The 16,240-nt window shown below is 60.6% G+C and overlaps 8 protein-coding genes and 1 non-coding gene across 9 annotated transcripts; 1 reads left to right on the top strand and 8 right to left on the bottom strand.

Moving 5' to 3' along the window:
- Window positions 1–42: 42 nt before the first annotated feature.
- On the bottom strand, window positions 43–1,574 carry VTJ83DRAFT_4583 (uncharacterized protein; the record flags this gene model as incomplete). The annotated part of the gene is made up of 3 exons (XM_071011088.1): window positions 43–951; window positions 1,047–1,291; window positions 1,427–1,574. 3 exons carry the CDS (start codon window positions 1,572–1,574, stop codon window positions 43–45), a joined length of 1,302 nt encoding a protein of 433 aa, XP_070866033.1.
- A 325-nt stretch (window positions 1,575–1,899) lies between these two features.
- VTJ83DRAFT_4582 (uncharacterized protein) lies at window positions 1,900–3,295 on the bottom strand (the record flags this gene model as incomplete). The annotated part of the gene is made up of 4 exons (XM_071011087.1): window positions 1,900–2,720; window positions 2,833–2,930; window positions 3,022–3,156; window positions 3,273–3,295. The coding sequence occupies 4 exons, from the start codon at window positions 3,293–3,295 to the stop codon at window positions 1,900–1,902; spliced, it is 1,077 nt and encodes a 358-aa protein (XP_070866032.1).
- An 810-nt stretch (window positions 3,296–4,105) lies between these two features.
- Window positions 4,106–4,196, top strand: VTJ83DRAFT_t103. The gene has a single exon. It is a non-coding gene; the product is annotated as a tRNA-Pro (tRNA).
- A 537-nt stretch (window positions 4,197–4,733) lies between these two features.
- Window positions 4,734–5,354, bottom strand: VTJ83DRAFT_4581 (uncharacterized protein; the record flags this gene model as incomplete). The annotated part of the gene is made up of 3 exons (XM_071011086.1): window positions 4,734–4,971; window positions 5,055–5,159; window positions 5,332–5,354. The coding sequence occupies 3 exons, from the start codon at window positions 5,352–5,354 to the stop codon at window positions 4,734–4,736; spliced, it is 366 nt and encodes a 121-aa protein (XP_070866031.1).
- Window positions 5,355–6,180: 826 nt separating this feature from the next.
- Window positions 6,181–7,398, bottom strand: VTJ83DRAFT_4580 (uncharacterized protein; the record flags this gene model as incomplete). The annotated part of the gene is made up of 3 exons (XM_071011085.1): window positions 6,181–6,746; window positions 6,816–7,035; window positions 7,105–7,398. 3 exons carry the CDS (start codon window positions 7,396–7,398, stop codon window positions 6,181–6,183), a joined length of 1,080 nt encoding a protein of 359 aa, XP_070866030.1.
- A 1,115-nt stretch (window positions 7,399–8,513) lies between these two features.
- VTJ83DRAFT_4579 (uncharacterized protein) lies at window positions 8,514–9,275 on the bottom strand (the record flags this gene model as incomplete). Its single annotated transcript, XM_071011083.1, has 1 exon — window positions 8,514–9,275. One exon carries the CDS (start codon window positions 9,273–9,275, stop codon window positions 8,514–8,516), a length of 762 nt encoding a protein of 253 aa, XP_070866029.1.
- A 1,134-nt stretch (window positions 9,276–10,409) lies between these two features.
- On the bottom strand, window positions 10,410–11,213 carry VTJ83DRAFT_4578 (uncharacterized protein; the record flags this gene model as incomplete). The annotated part of the gene is made up of 1 exon (XM_071011082.1): window positions 10,410–11,213. One exon carries the CDS (start codon window positions 11,211–11,213, stop codon window positions 10,410–10,412), a length of 804 nt encoding a protein of 267 aa, XP_070866028.1.
- Window positions 11,214–11,814: 601 nt separating this feature from the next.
- On the bottom strand, window positions 11,815–12,747 carry VTJ83DRAFT_4577 (uncharacterized protein; the record flags this gene model as incomplete). Its single annotated transcript, XM_071011081.1, has 1 exon — window positions 11,815–12,747. One exon carries the CDS (start codon window positions 12,745–12,747, stop codon window positions 11,815–11,817), a length of 933 nt encoding a protein of 310 aa, XP_070866027.1.
- Window positions 12,748–13,878: 1,131 nt separating this feature from the next.
- VTJ83DRAFT_4576 (uncharacterized protein) lies at window positions 13,879–16,221 on the bottom strand (the record flags this gene model as incomplete). The annotated part of the gene is made up of 1 exon (XM_071011080.1): window positions 13,879–16,221. One exon carries the CDS (start codon window positions 16,219–16,221, stop codon window positions 13,879–13,881), a length of 2,343 nt encoding a protein of 780 aa, XP_070866026.1.
- Window positions 16,222–16,240: the final 19 nt, after the last annotated feature.

The following is a 16,240-nucleotide window of genomic DNA, read 5'->3' as shown; positions in this document are numbered from 1 at the left end:
GTTGACCAGCGGCAGATGGGAGCCGCAGAAACCCAACCAACCTCACCGCTTCGCCGCCGCATCCTTCGCAGCAGCGACGCGCACCCGCTCCGAGCCGTCCCCCGTGCCCAGCCACACGAGGCCCACGGTCGCAGCGAGCACGCCGACAACGACGCCCGAGCTGGCAGGCGTGCTGGGGTACACGTTCCACGCCCATTCCTGCGCGGCCCACAGGGCATATTGGAGGACGGGGTGGGCGCCGCTGCGCCAGAGGAGGAAGGGCGTCGACCAGGCCAGATAGGCGTAGAACTGGTAGTGGAGGGACCGGGCAAAGAGGAGGCCGACAGCATTAGCGGACAGGATAGCCGTCATAATAAAGCGAGGTGTGACAACGTCTCTCGAGATGGCGCGCTGCTCCTGTTCCGTGAAAGGCGACCTGCCAAGCAGGATGGGGACGACCAAGCGCGGCAGCGGCTTGCGCGCGAGCTTCAGCCACCGGGCTGTGAGGAACGCTACCAGCACGACCGCATGCAGGCCCAGCAGAGCCAGCGAAAACCGGCGGCTGAGGAAGACTTCCTCCCCCACGAACCGCCAATTCACGGTCCACCGAAAGAGGAACTGCCTCGACAGCTCAAACGCGCGCCCGAGGTATCCCCAGGGGTTCGCCGCCAGAAACGGCACGGCCAGGAGGATCTGCACCAGCGCCATCAGCGCGGCCAACCGCAGGCCGGCGGCATATCCGGCCCCCAGGAGAAGCACGACGCCCACGGCCGGAAGCACCAGCAAAAGCGACATCTTCACCCCGAGGCCCAGGGTGTAGGCCACGGCGCCAGCCCGCCACATCCGCCTCTGGAGGCAGTACACGGCCAGCCAGAGAAACAACGCCGCAAACCCGTCGTTGAAGCACCGCAGCATGAAGATGCTGTGAAGTCGCTTGGAGAGGATCAGGAGGGGAAAGACGTAGGGTGGGACCTATCGCAACCATGAGAATCAGCCATCGCGGATACCGTTTTCCCCCTCCCCTTTCCGCCAACCAACCCCCAAGAGCCTGATGGAAAGCGACGTACCCCTGCCTTGCGATAGCAAGCCATCACCAACGCCAGAGCGGCCATGTACAACGCGCCAAACAGCTGCTGCGCGAGCAGCACATCCTTGCCGCCGTCGGTGACGCGATGCAGCGCAGAATAGATGTAGACGTGCGCCGCCGGGTAGACGAGCGGGCCTGTGTCGCCGCGGATGCGCGTGTAGTCCCGTTCGCCGGAGGCGATCTGTGAGACCTGCTGCATGTAGGCGACCCAGTCGATTTCGGTATCTGGGTTGTAACGTTAGTAGCTGTTGTCTATCATGATGATGATGATGATAACGATGCATAAGAGGCGAAATGGTTCTCAAACTTCAGTCCCAGGAGCGCAATTGCTGCTGGTAGAAGATGGAGGGGTTCCCATACAAGGGACTTTCCAGATGACCAGCGCGCAGAGGGCTGCGTCGGCCAGGAACAACAGCGGCGCGACCAGCTTGGACAGCGCATGCCGGCCGTTGGCCACATCGAGGGCGAAGCGCACAGCGTGCACCGGGAGGTGCGCCAGGCTCGCCATGGCGAAGCAGTGGGCGGTCGATTCGGGTGTAGGCCGAGGCGTTGCGAGTTGAGGACGCGTTGCCGGATGATGAAGCTGCCAAGCTCTGGAGAGCTTGTGAGCGTGATTGGGCCCCGAAGAAGCTTGGCAGCTGCCGTCAGCTGGTGGGTAGCCTCGGGAGCGCACTTACACACTCTCCTCCCCAGGGCATGCAAGGTGTCGACGACAGCATCGTTCTCAAGCAGCGGCTTGCAGCAAGAAGCGGTGGCTGGAGGAACCTTGAAAACCTTGGAATGAACTGAGATGGGGTATATATGGCGCCTTGAACGGCTGTCGACCGTTCACCTCACAGCTTTGCCTTCGCCTGCTCGCTCACCACCTCTTCCACCAGCTCAACCGCCCTCTCGGCGCAACCCCAACTTCCCTGATACCCCCAGCCTGCATGCCCATAGTTATGCACCACCGAAACGCCGTCAATCACCTCCTTCTCGATCCTCACACCTCCCTCCCTCCCGGGCCTCAGCCCCACCCCATGCCTCGCCACGTTGAGGCCCTCGATCCCTTTGCCCCCCGTCAGCTCCGGCAGCGTCTCCACCGCCCTCTTCATGATGCGCACCGCAATGTTGGGATCCGGGTTGGGCTCCCAGCTGCCCTTGGTGTAGGTGCCCCCGAGGATCGTGCCGCCCCCCAGCGCGCGCTGCATGATGTAGATCAGCTCATCCTCCCCGTCGTCGCACCCGCTCACGGTCGGCATGAGGCCGGCCGCCTCGTTGCGCACCAGCACGATCTGGCCCCGGATCGGATACACCTTGGAGTCCATGACCCCTCCCAGCCGGCACGCCAGCAGGCCCGTGGCGTTGACCACCGCATCCGCCTTCCCTCCGAGGTGGTGCATCGCCGCCGCCTCGGCAACGTGCTTCAGCGTTGCCCGCTGGAACCTCACGCCCTGCGCCGCGCACTGGCCCACGAGCCAGGGGAGGTAGACGGCCGTGTTGATGCAGACCGAGGTGAACTCGCAGCCCGAGTGGACCCCGGCGGGGAGCTCGGAGGCGGGGAGCTCGCGGTAGTTGGGCATGAGGGTGCGGTACCAGGGGTTGCGCTCAAAGAGGCCGTCGCCCAGGCGGCTGATCGCATCGAGGTCGACGGCGCGGCGGAGGACGCGGGCGGCTGGGGCCAAGGTGAGCTGCTAACCAGGCTGGATTTTTTTATTTTTTTTTTTTAAAAAAAAAAGGAAAGAAGAAATGAAAAGAACATGGGCGTCGGGCAGGCTACCACGTACTCTGGAAATGCAACCCCGCCTCGGGAACCTCGGCGGCGAGCCGCTGGAGGACGGGCCAGGTACGGCGCTCCCAGCGGCTGTCCTTTTCGGACGCCATTCTTTGGGGCGAGGGAAAGCAACATGGGTTAGCGGCGCGCTGTGCAGGCTGCTTGGATTCGGCGTTCAAGGAGGGGCCGGCCGGCAACCTACGGCAGCATGTTTGCGCCGGCCCAAGGCGACGTGTACTCGATGTCATAGTCGCCAGGCATATGCTTTGCAACGACGGTCACCGCGTGGCCCTGCTTCGCCAGGAGCAGGGCGCATGTGAGGCCGCTCACCCCGGCGCTGTCGCGTCTTTGTTAACCCCGAGGCATGCCCCGTCTGGAAAAAGCGAAGTCCTTCTCCCATCGAGCGGAACGGCTTCTGGCACCGCGGTGGCCGCGGCGGCCGGGCGGACGTACCCCACAACGACAATCTTTGGCATTCTTGAGGCGTGTGTTATACGCAGTATGTCGGGGGGTGGGTAGCAGGATGTCTCAGTGTGGCACGACGGTGCGAAAATGAAAGCTATTTTGAGAGTTCCTCCGGTCCTGGCCTAGGAAACACCAGAGGAACTTGCGCGTGATGATGAAGGTCGTTGATTCTCGCCATCCACCGCTTGCGTCCTAGCCATCTCTCCGAAGCAGGGGTATCGACCCACCTTCCGGCCGGGGGGGTGGCCCGGGACCTTTGGGTGTGCGGAGCTCGGCCGGGTCAGCCCTGAACCTCCTCCCCCGCCAAACCTCGTAACATTCTCCCGGTAGGTGTCCTATAGTAGATGTTTGTCTTGAAACCCGAGACATGAGCCCGAAGATTGGGAGCAAACCAGCCCGGGCCCAATGCCCATGAAGCATGGCATCCTTCCGTGATGAGACCACAGCTGGATGGCCATCTTATAAATGTCGTGCCGATGCCCGATGCTCCCGATGGTCCTGACCAATGCAACAGCCCAACTTGTGTACATCGGGTCAGCGCTTATGTACACCGTAGATCAGCAATGATCTTCCGCCCAGCGATATGCCACTTCCATTGTAGGACAACGCTGCGGTGCTGGCTCTTGGTTGTGGTCATGACTCTTCTCCCGTCCAGCCCCGACCCCCGAGTTCGTTGACAACCATACAACGTTCATTGAGCTTCCTTTCATTCTATACAATGTGACAGTGACGAGGAGGCAAAACGATGTCCTCGAGGATGCTGCCCTCCGAGGTCCACTTACAATCGTGCCCATCCACTTTCCGAACAAGTGATCTCACAAGGGCCGCTGGTCTAGTGGTATGATTCTCGCTTAGGGTTCACCCTACAGCTTCTGTTGCGAGAGGTCCCGGGTTCGATCCCCGGGTGGCCCCGATTTTTTTATGACAGTTGTAAACACATCAAGCCAGAGATGTTGTTTACATGGCCTTTTTGCTCCCGGCTCGTTGTTGTGTCTCGACCCGACGGGGCGAGATCTCGTGCTTCTTCTTTTGCGATTTCTCTTCACCGAGAGCAGGGTTTGTGCAGAGGTGCCCCGTACAATTCAGATTCAAGACGCCATCCTCAATTCAAGAATGATACGAGGGACCCCAAGTCGAAGAGAACGCGATCAGTTTTGCTCAAACGACGATGCATTGGCGTCTTCCCCAGGAGAGAATATGGCACGGGGCTAGCAGCTGTTCCCCCGTGATATTCGGCTACCAAACCCGCAACCGTAAAAAGCACGCACAGTCTGGATCGCGGAAATGTGCAACACGAAGCCCACGGGGTATCATGGAATTGCAGCCTCCCTACCAACCCATCGGTTGGCTGTGCTGTCATGCTTCAAAAATGCAGAAATCCCCACGTCACAACGGATCATGTTTTTCCCCTTCTCTTTGCGAAAAGGATATGATTGCTTCGGGAATATCTCAAGCCTCGGTGTTCTCCTCGCTCTTGGCCACCGCACCCGCCGGATTGTGCCTCTTGAGCAGGCTCAGGAGGGCCTGCGGGTTGGCGCCAACGAGCTCTTCAACCTTTTTGCCGTTCTTGAAGAGTAAAAAGGTGGGCATGGCGTGGATGCCCAGCTCCTGGGCCAGGTCGAGAACCTTGTCCACATCGAACTTGGCAAAATAGATCTTGTCCTTGAACTCAGGGTCCTCGGCCCAGCTGTTATGACGAGACGGCGTCAGTGGGTGAAAAGAAAAGACGAGGCGCGCGCGGGGGCGGCCGAAGGATGAAGGGAAGCGTACCGGGCAATCTGAGGCGCAATCGCCTTGCAGGGACCGCACCATGTCGCGAAGGCGTCGACAATGACGGCGGGCTGCTTCTGGATCGTCTCCTTGAACTCCTGGAACCTGCGAGGAAGGGGAGAAAAATGTTAGCCACCGTCAACCGTGGGCGGCCGTGGTGGTGCGCCGACAACTCGGGCCGTGGCAGCGGCAACAGCAACGCGGGGTACCCCGCGTCACCATGGCTGGAGCGCGGGGCAATTGTCAGGTTCAGGCGGCGGCCGGACGGGCTACTCACGAGGTGATGTCGTGCACGGTCATCTTGGGCAGAGTAGTGGTGAAGGATCTTACGGCCGGCGATCTCGTGGCGGTTTGGAGTCCTCGAAGAGTGGTGAGAGCGGGGCGCAGGAGGCTGGATGTTGACATTGGTAACGAGGTGGGGGAGGGGGAGGGGGGGTTGTGCCGAAAGCCGGAGAGAGAGCTGAGGGTTTATTAAGGGCGTTTTTTCTTCTAGGGAAGCACGGCCAGAGTGGGTGGTTGCCTTTCAGGGCGAATGATGTAATCCACGAGCGGGACGCGGGATTTGTCAGATTCCAGAAGGGGGCACCTCAGCCGGGTCGAAGCCTGCCTTGGCCCCGCGCTAGGCGCGTCGGCGGGTCCCAGGTTGCTTGCGTCAGAGCCTGTGATGGGAGAGGTAATATTGGGGGGGGGGGGGGGATCTAGAATCCTCATGACCGTTCTCCGAGGGGGGAATCCACACGAAGCTCATGGACGTCGGACTGACGAAGCTACATGCACCCCGCGGTTTCTCATCACGAAAACCAACATGATTGGGATTTACAGTTCCATGTTTGGGTGCCCCAAGGTGGTGGAGACGGGCCTGGTGGCACAACGAACTGCACGTCCAAGTCATGGCATTGGCATTGGATGTCAGTGTCAGAGGATGTTACAAATGCATGCACGAACGACCGCATTTGGAAGACCAGCCGGCAGATCGCCGCGGGGACCGCCAGCGACGGTGCAATTTCACATCGGTTTCTTGAACATGATCAAAACCGTTCGGTGGTATATTATACTGACATTCCATTGGTTATTATCATCATCCTTCATTCGTCACCAGCCGACCTAACCCATCACCGTCATGACCTCATGTGAACACCTGGTTCTCGCAAGGCTCGTTCGCCTCGCACTTCTCGTACAAGCTCAACCACGCGTCGCCGCCGCAGAACTGGCTGTTATCGCCCGTGCAGCGGTAGTTGCAGTTGGCCAGGCTGGCGATGGTCGTGAGCGGGGCGCGGGTCGGCGCGAACTCGTGGCCGCACCAGCACTCGCGGCTCCATTCGGTGCCGGCGTACTCGTAGCCCTGGGCGTCGCACCAGGCCATGCACCACTGGTTGGTCATGGTGTCGGAGCTGTGCACAACGTTGGGCAGCGTGCGGAACGCGCCGTCGTTGGCCCACCGCTCCTCGGGCGAGCAGCCCAGGAAGCGGAAGCCGAAGGCCGTCATGTCAGTGAAGAGGTCGGCGGGGTCGGTGGAGGGGGTGGCAGTAGGGGCGGTGGCGGTTGAGGAGGAAGAGCTGGTGGTGGTGGCCGCTGAGGTGCTTGTGGCAGGAACCGTGCTGGTCGTGAAGGTGGTAGCGGTCGTGTCGGGGATCTCCGTCGTGGGGATCACCACGAGGGTGACCGTGATGCACTCGCGATTGGGGTCGATGACTGCATGGGGCCGGTTAGTGACGCTGCTTCACGGTCTGCCTCTCGAGCTCGAGCAGGGGGAGAACGTACGGGTGTTGCCCGGCGGCGAGTAGCGGAACTCGTGGCTGTTCTCAAAGGCCGAGCGCACGCAGATGACACCGCCCGGGGGGTCATATTGCCGGCCCACGAGCGTCAGCTCGATCTGGAGCTCGTCCGTGTCGGGGTTGCAGCCGTAGGTGGGCTGGAAGACGGCCCGAGGGTCGCCGCGCCCTGTCATGAACAGCTTGGTGGTGTCGTCGATCTCGGACCACTGGGCAGGAGGATGGTTAGCACCCGCGGGCTTCCCCCACCATTCGGCCAGCGACAAGGGCATACATACCTCGCCGTTGACGACGGCCTGGATGCCCTGGGGGGCATGGGTGATGACGCCGTCGACGAGCGTCAGGTCGTAGGTGGGCAGGCCGACGGGCCCGATGAACAGATGGCAGTCACCGCCGCCCCATGGGTACAGATTGAAGTACTGGTTGTGCACTTCCGGACGGGTGGCATTCTGCACCTGGATGCGGAACGGGTAGGCGAGGTTGTTGCTCAGGGTCTCCTCGGGGAGGGTGCACGCCGAGGTAACGGCGGCGCCGGCGATGAGCGCCGAGAGCGTCCTGAACCGGTTCATCATCTTGTCGGTTCGCCGCGAGGTCGACTGCAGATCAACAACGACAGGTGAGGGCGCAGAGGGGGCCACAACATGCCTCCGTGCCGTTCCTTCACGCCAGCTTTATACGCCAGGCACCCGAAGCCCCGGGCGCAAGGGAGAAGGGCGCCCGGCACCGCGCGCTGGGTGCCTGCTTTGATTCCCCCAGCCTCGGCCATCCACGTGCGTGCATGTTCTCGACGCTAGGCGAGAAGCTGAGCTGTCAGCGACATGTCGACTGGGATCCAGGCAGCTTGGCGACCGCCACTGCTAACGACTTCGGGCACCCCGCTGGAGCTGCCCATTGACGTGGTGTGTGCGGCGCGGCTGGCGATCAGCTCAGGTTGCCGTGCGAGCCTGGGCTAGCAACGCAGGGTCCTCGGGCTGAAGATCTTGAACGGTCAAGCGCGGCCACCTGGCGTCTGCAGATCGTTTGATCTGACTAACTAACGAACTCCAGATACTACATCACCCAGATGTTTGGACCGCCTGCTGCCCCGCATGCCCAGCCTCCCATGTTGGAGCCGCGGTGCTGCGAGCCGAGCAGCCATGTTTCTCAGCCGCAATGCCTTTTCGCCTCGACCAACGACGTTTGCGGGAGGGGCCTCGTATTCCTGCGGGCGTGGTGAGCAATTTCCGTTCCATTGCATCGAGGCACGGCTGACAGAGCCGAAGTGGCCTGTCCTGGCGGCAGGGAGAGCAAGAGCATGGCCAATGGCATGACGCATCACAGGAATGCAGACGCCGTTGGCCGGGACGCCAGATCGAATTGGTTTCCGGAGAGGGTCAGGTTCGCGGCGGTGAAACCCCGAGAATGTGGCTTGTCGCTTCCCCCGCGCTCCGCCGCTTCGGAATCTCTTGTACGCTAACCGTAGACGGGTTCCGTGCCGCTATTGCAGGCGAGCAGGGAATGCTGTTCCTGGCTGGGCCTAGTTCGGGACCGGGCGATCATCATCAACATCCATCGGGAGGAACTTCGTCACCAGCCAAAAACAAAAAGTGTCTTGAAGAACTTCAAGCCACCATCGATCCCAGCGAACCCGGAACACCGCCGTGTTTTGAATCATCCATCATCACCGGTGAGCCAAGATTCGTCAAGGTTATGCGACGATCCGGCCGTCCATTTCGCTCCTCGTCCGTGAAGATCGCCCAAGTACAGGTCGGATGGACCCCGAGATGAACCAAGAGCCCCAGCCGAGTTCCTGGAACTGCTTTGCGGCCGCCGCGGAGGGAGCACAGCCAAAGAGAACACCGACCGTGGACAGCAAAGGGAACCTCCGCAGCTCGGCGTCAACCCGCGACATTGGCTCCTTCAAGAATGCCATCATGCTTGGCAAGGAGTACATGGTGATGCACACCCTCGGGGGAATCGAGTATATCAACATCTGAAGGCCAGGACAGCGCTCTTGAAGAATTCTCAGGCAGGCCATGTCGGCTTGGGACGCGAGATCCATGCCTGAAAAAACCGTCTTTCCCGCGGCGCTCATCGTGCGGGCGTACTCGAGCTCCGGGAGGTTGAGCTCGAGCCGGGTCACGCAGCGAGCGTTGGCGGGCCCGATGGTTTCGAGGAAGCGTTGGACCTTTTCGAGCTGCTTCTCGGGAGTCTTGTCGCTGAGAATGATGCAGCGAGCACTGTACACAAGCCCGATCGATTCGGCATACACTTGTCGGCAGGTGTAGATGAGAGCGGTCCATTGGGATGGCTGTCGGGCGCCATGCCCGTCGCGTCGGTGTGGTTGGCCGGGGTCCGGCGGGTTATACAGCTTGAAGTAGCGGTTCGGCGCAGCAAAGACGTGGCGATAGATGGCCAATCTGATCTCTGCAGGCAGGCTGAGAAACCGGCTCTCCTGGGGCGTGCTCATGGCGTTTTTGTCGATCGGGAGCCCAAGAATGGAGGCCAGGAGAAAGAAGGGAGAGCAACGGGCGGGCGAGGACAAGGCGGTTGTTAAGCTGAGCAACCGGAAAGCTCTGGTGAGACATTCAAAGGGAGACGGTTTCAGACAGCCGATCGAGAGTTACGGTGTAAGGTATCTACACGTACGTCCGGTGTACGTGCTGCATTCCTGCCAAATCAACCCGACCGGAGCCTGAACCTCACCTATTGGCGGATCGTAGATGAAGCAGCACGCCTATCGCTCAAGGCAGGATATACGCGGTGCTTCTCGGGCTTCCATGATCCTCCGCTTCCCTTGACCACTGCAGCAAGACGTTGGTCGCCTTGAGCCCTCACATCATTGGATTCCCTCAAGTAATTATTCATACCATTGCTTTGGTTTTCAACTACGTAGCGTTGTCTGATGACCAGTTCGGTCAACGTTGTTGAGGATCACAGAAACATCATTCAACTGGTTGATCGGAACAACGAATCCAGCGGAGATCCTACACATGATTCGTCCTCTTCTTGCTCGGAAGGACGGCCCTTCCCATACGCATTGATCTTGGACGTTGAAACAACGATCCTCTGCCCGGTGACGGTCTCTGGAGATGTCTCCACCATGGTCAACCAAAAGCCCACATGCATGGTGAATGAGAAAGGGCTCCGCCGGAGGGAAGTTATAAATACATCAGCTGGCGACGCACTCTCTGCGTTTGGGCTTACGCTTCTTCCCGCTTCGCCGCTCTGAGACAACCAGATCTCAAGAAGAAAACAAAAGGCTGGTGCCGTCCTCGGTTCGACACCTAGTTGGCAGGCCTGATGTACAAAATGTCACGGTGTGGCCCCGGGATGAGCGCGGCCGTCATTGTCGCAGGCGAGCCGGAATCCGCGAGAAGGGCAATATGGCATGCAGCACCATCACGATGTCGCTGTCAAATCATCCACGGAGGGGCTGGACACATCGTCGGCCCGATCCCGGCTGGTCACCAACACACAGTCCCCTCTCTTCCGTGGTTCCAAAGCACTAATTATCGTACTGCGCAGGCTGGCTTGGCCGGTTCAATGATGCTCAGTCACCCCGTCCCTCGTGCAGGCAGATCCTCCATGACGCCCTTCTCCACTAGGAAAGGTCAGCACCAGAGGTGCCTAATAGCCTCCACGAAAAGCTGTCCATCAGCTTGTAAAGCCCATATCCGATAGAATTTGTGTTGTTCTTCAGGTCAGAATGCCTGACCATAACCACGTCCGACCGAAGCAACAAAGGAAACTTCTGCAGCTCGGCGTCAAGCTGCGTCATGGCTCTCTTCACGTCGTCCCAGACGTCCTCATTCATGGTCACCCAGGCCTTCAAGAGATGCACCTGTGCTTTGGGGTATACTACAAAACCCAGGTATCTCAGCTTGGGGCAATACTCTTGCAACGCCCTCAGCAGATCCAAGTCGGCCCGCGCAAGCTCGACGCCTCGGATCTCGCCCTCGGCGTTGCCCCGGGGGCTGTTTTCGGCGTCGCCGCCTCCGCGAATGAGCCGGAGCTCGGGAAATCCGACGCTGGCCATGGTGAGGAAGGCGGCGTTGCGGCGCCCGACGGTTTGGAAGAAGCATTGCGCCTTGTCGAGCTGTTCCTCGGGGCTAAGAAGGAAGCTGCCAAACTGCACCGGGCCGAACATGACGAACGGAACCGTCTCGGTATAGGTTTGCCGGCAGGTGTAGAACAAGGCCAACCAGTGGGGCGGCCTCTCGAAGGTTGGCCTGAGCCGGGGCCTGTCGTCGTCGTCGCCGCCGCCGCCGCCGCCGCCGGCGGGACGTCGCTCCAACTTGAAGCTGACCATGGGGGCGTCAAGCGGCGCAAAGATGTGTTCATAAATCAAATTTCTGAGCTCGGCAGGGAGGCTCAGGAGCCTGCTCTCCTGCTGGGGTGCGCTCATGGCCGATCGGTCTTCCGGGATGCCGAGCAAGAAACGGACGCCAAGCCACGGGGGGTTGGGGTTGGCGATCGTGCCTCAATGAACGATGACGGACGAAGGCTCTCTCGGTACGTATCGGCAGCATGCATTCGGTCGTGCCAGGGCGCGTTGGCGTTGAGCTTTGTGAGATTCCTTGGACGCAGAGGCCGTGCGAGACGAGGGATGCGTGAAAATTAATCCGTCGCAAGCGGAAGCGTTGCGGTGGAACCTAAACATTCATCCAATTGTGCTGTGTGAGGTGCCTCTCCAAGTCCTGTTAATCTCGGCCAAGTGGGGTTCTTTGGATCATCATGATCCTGCGCTGGCAGCCCGAAGGTTGGGAACCCGAACATGGTCTTGACAACGTTTGGATGAGCAAATGGCTCCCAGCCATAAGATACCATCCGGGCTTGTCTCATTGAATTGAACGCCTCCTCAACACGCTCCGTCACCAACAAAATCTCTTGCCGAGGATGTCCTCACCAATAGCTCCACGACGCCTTCATAACGCCGTGCAACACCCCGTTCCGAACTGCTCCTTGATAACGAATATTCATTGCCGCTCCATGCCCATCCCGCCTCCTCACTCCGCCTTCCACTCTTCAAACTCCTCTTCCAGATGCCTCTTTAGCTCCGCAAACTTGTTCCCAAACCCTTTCCCGCACCTCCAACACCTCAGCTCGGCGCTCAGATTCCCGTTCTGGTACCCCGTGTCCCTCCTCACGTCGTCCTCCGCCAGCGGATGGTCCGCCAGCGGCACCAAAAACGGCGTCGTGAAGCTGTTGTAATGCTTCCTGTGCTTCATCCGCTCCGAATGCATGTCCCGCGAGATGATGTGCACGTGCAGGTGCGCCATGCTCGGGTGCGCGTGCGTGCCGACGCGGAGCTCCCGGGCCCAGTCCCGTCCCGGCGGCCACGACGCGGGCGGGTCGCCGCGCGCCATGGCCTCGCGCCGCGCCCGGCTCGCGGCCGAGAACCCCCCGAGCTTCCGCTCGAGCTCGGCCGCGGCGAGCCGCGCGGCCTCCTCGGCCTCCTGGCGCAGGATCGCCAGGAGCTCCGGGTCCTCGGACAGCGCGGCCGTGGGGTGCCGCAGGCTGTGCCCCGCCGACCGCGGGAGCAGCAGCAGGTGCACGGTCGCCTTGGGGAACGCGTCGCGGATGAGCACGGCGTGCTCCGTGTACCGGACCACCACGCTCGGGGGGAAGCGTTCCGGGTGGGCAATGTATTCGCCCAGCGCGCCGCGCCACATGCCGTTGCTTTTGGCCTGGGAGGCCCTGGCGGCCATGGAAGGGGACGGCTGGTGGATCGGTTTTGGTTTGGGGGCCATGAGCTCGGTGAAGGCGTTACCGACCACCTTCTCCTTCTTCGGCTTGGATGTAGTAGAGGTTGACGGGAGCGCCGGAGAGTTCGGCATCGAGTCGGAAGACTCGGTGGGTACGAGGGGTGTCTCATGAGGTGGGTGAGTGAGGTCTTGCTCGTCCTCGGCGAGTTCGGGTTCGGGGTGTTTGCTCGCCATGGCGTCGCCGTTCGGACCGGCACGGTGTGTTAAGATCCGTGTGGGTGCGAACCTTGTTTGATTATTTTTCAAGAATGTCTTGAGATGAGGTCTGTCAAACCGATGCATAATTGCCTTGGGAGGGCATGAGAGGAGAGGTCGAGGTGGATGATGCCAGTCCAAGTCGTCAAGTGGTTACCGTGACAAGTGGCAACAGCTGGAGCAGCAGGCAGCAAGGCGAACCATGAATCATCCATCATTTGCGCTGGGGATCGAGGTTGGCATAGCTCGGTGTATTAGAATGAAGACGTGATGCTGTCGATTACATGGATTGGCATTTCCCGTTCACGATCAAGACAAACCTGAGGTCCGGTGTTCGGGGACCGGGTGTCCTCCTGTCATATTCTCATTCAATGTCATCAAGAACACCACCACTCAAACGCGGTTTGGCATACGCCTCCAAGTCATCCATCAACCAACACAAAACGCAACCCCATATGCATTACCGCTCTCTATACACTAATAACACACTTATTAACACACATGATACATCTAATAACACACAAACAAACGCGACTTTTCCGCCATTCCACCCGGGGTATGTGCTAATAAATCTGCGACCAATGCATGCCTCCGAACCTGACAATCTCCCAGCAAATCCCTGTGCCATCTTTCTTTCGAGCATCTCTCTCTGCCCTAGGGATGGCAAACCATAGCGAGGAATGAAATGGGAATGAATAAATAGTTATGTATAATCAAACAGGTAGAAGCGAAAAAAGAAAAAAAAAAAAAAAAGGTAAGGATTGGAAGAGAGCTCATCAAGCTCGCAGAAAGAACCAAGTTGGGCGAAACGGCCTGTGGCAGGCTGGAGGCGGGGGAGGGTAAAAAAAGGGGGATGAGAAGGGGAAGTGGCTGATCCGGGACTGATTGTCTTTTTTTTTCTTTTCTCTTTTCTTTCGCTTTTCACCTCTCGTGTTTTCCGGGGCTCGTTGTGTGATGACAAGGAAAAGAAATCGTAACGAGCGAATGGCGGTCGGTAAGGTGTGAAAGAGAAATAAGGAAACGGTCAAACGAGTGTCGTGAGCCTCTGGATCAGCCACTGACCACGTCACCCCTTCCACCTTACTTCCGTTCCATCTCCGGCCCGGCCATCTAGGCCGATTCGGACAAGACCACGGTCCGCCCATCACCCCTTTCGGTGGTGGTGTCGTCATCAGCCTGCTGGCTGCCCGTCTCCGGGTATTCCAAGTGGCCTTCGTCGAGGAAGGACTTCAGCACCTCGTGGCTCTTCACCCTCGTGGCCGCGGCGTTATCCGACGGCAACACCACTGTCGGCTGCTGGCTCTTGACAAAGTTCCACTGCGCCTGCTCCCCCTCGCCACCCCAGTCGCTCGAAGGGCGCGCGGCACATGGATCCGGGTTCCAAGGGGCGAGGTGGTCGTTCGGCGTCCAGGCGACGCGGGAGAGGTACTCGTCGTCGGTGATGTCCATCTCATCGAGGTGGTGATGGTCATGCCCGTGGTCGAATTCGGGCGTTCGCAGCACGGGGAACCGGAGCCCGGACGTCTGCTTTAGGATGCTCGAGGGCGTGCGTTTCGCGGATAGCCTTCCGGAAAACCACGATCCCTCCGAGTCGATCGAGGCCAGAGACATTGCGTGCGGTTCTGGAGACATGCCGGGCTCGTCAGGGTGACTGAAGGTGGATGGGGTCTGCCGCATCGCCTCCACAGATCGCTGCCATGAGCTCGGACGGAACGTTGACGGCGATGGGGGAGCGTCGTCTTCTGCGTCCGTCTCCTTGTTCGACGTTGCGATCAGCGACGGTGGTTCCTCGACGTCAGGGGATTGCCTCCGGGATGCCGGGGGCGTAAGTTTGCGTTCGGGGAGGTCTTCGCGGAAGCGGGACAGGGTGCGTCTCGGCATCCCCGCCGTCACGCGAGGCGGCGGGGACGTGATGACGGGAGGAGGCGGCTCCGGTACGGGGGGGGCCTGCATCGAGTCGTGCAATGTGTTGGAAAATGACGATGGGTCGGTCGAGCGACGACGCCGCTTGCTTCCCCACCGGAAGATGGCGGCCCAGGAGCGCGACAGCCGCTTGTTGTCGCTGTCAGGTCCCGAGGTTGGCGACGCGGATGGTTCTGCAACCATGGCGGAGTGCCGGTGGGATTTCGAACGCGACAGCCTCCTGAAGATGGATGGCTTGGGTGTCAGGGGGTCGAGGGGCATGGCGGGCTCCTTTGCCGGCGCTGGCGGGTTCTCTCGCGGCTCGACGTGATGGCCGTCGGCTCGATGGAACGCGGCTTGCGGATCTGGCCGGCTGCGATCGCCGGTCGAATCGTGGTTGCCGGTGGCAGCATTGTCGGCCGCGTGGCCGAAGCGGTCCTCCGAGTTCCTAACCGTTGATGAAGTCACGACTGCAGACGCAGGGTCCATGCGAAAGCGAACATCTTCCCGTCCAAGCACGCCCCCCCTCTCTAGATTCGTCGGCGAGTCCCTGCCGTTTCTCCACGCCTCGGCTTCAGCAGCCTTTTGTTTCTCGGCGCGACGAGCGAGCCTGCGCTCAAGCCTCTCCTGCTCCAGCTGCCGCTTCCTCTCACGGCGACGCTGGTCCCTTTCCATGAGCTCCCGGATATCGCTGGCGCTGAGGTCGTCGGCGAGGCTGTCAACCCGCGAGTGGGCTCGGAGGGCATCCTCGGAGATGGGCTCGGCCAGGCGTCTCCGTTGGCATGGCCTCCTGAACGCGTCGTTGGTATCGCACGGCCAAGTCCCCGCCCTCGCTCTCGCTCTTGGGTTCACGCTGCAGCGCAGGGTTGGTCGCGGCGCCAAGGCCTCGAGAGCCGACACTTTGAACGAGATGTAGTCGGAGTCGGAGGAGAGGGCCTCGTTGATGGGATCGGCAAGCGGCAGCGACATGTCGGAGAAGCGATTGTTCCCGTCAAGGGACGCCCGGAAGCCCACGCCGAAACCCGTCTTTGCTCGCTTGCTTTCCTTTCGCGACGGGCGACCGGCCATCCAATCCTCGGCGGCAGGGCGAGCGGGAGCGACGGTGCTCATGGCCTTGATCTCGGCTTCGCGTTGGCGATCCTGCTCCTTCCAGCGCCTGCGCGAGAGCTTGCGAGGCAAATGGTCGCCGTCCCGCTTGCTGCGCAGCGTGGGCACGCGCCACATGGTCTCGTCCCTGGTGGCATCCGTGCCGGCAGGCGCGGAACCCTTGGTGCTCTTCTTGCGACGGACCTCGACGACGTCATCCCGTCCCGGGGAGAAACTGTATGCGCGAGGTCGTCGTTGGAGCTTCTTGGGTTCGGTCTTGCGCCTCTTGCTTGGTTGGCGCTCCGGAGCAGATGGGTCAAACACGGAGGAGGACTCGGGGACCGTGTGGCTTCGTGGAAGGCCGGCGCCCATTGACATCATGGCCTCTAACTCTGCCGGGCCCATGGTGACCGGCCGGCCGCGCCGCCGGCGGCTCTTCTGCCGGAAGAGTGGCCACAACGGCATGGCGTGTATGTGTGTGCGT

The sequence above is a fragment of the Remersonia thermophila genome, chromosome 4 (genome assembly GCF_042764415.1).
Source record: "Remersonia thermophila strain ATCC 22073 chromosome 4, whole genome shotgun sequence".
In the NCBI taxonomy this organism is placed as follows: Eukaryota; Fungi; Ascomycota; class Sordariomycetes; order Sordariales; family Chaetomiaceae; genus Remersonia; species Remersonia thermophila.
The sequence above is the reverse complement of the archived record's forward strand: the minus strand, read 5'-3'. Positions and strand labels throughout refer to the sequence as shown.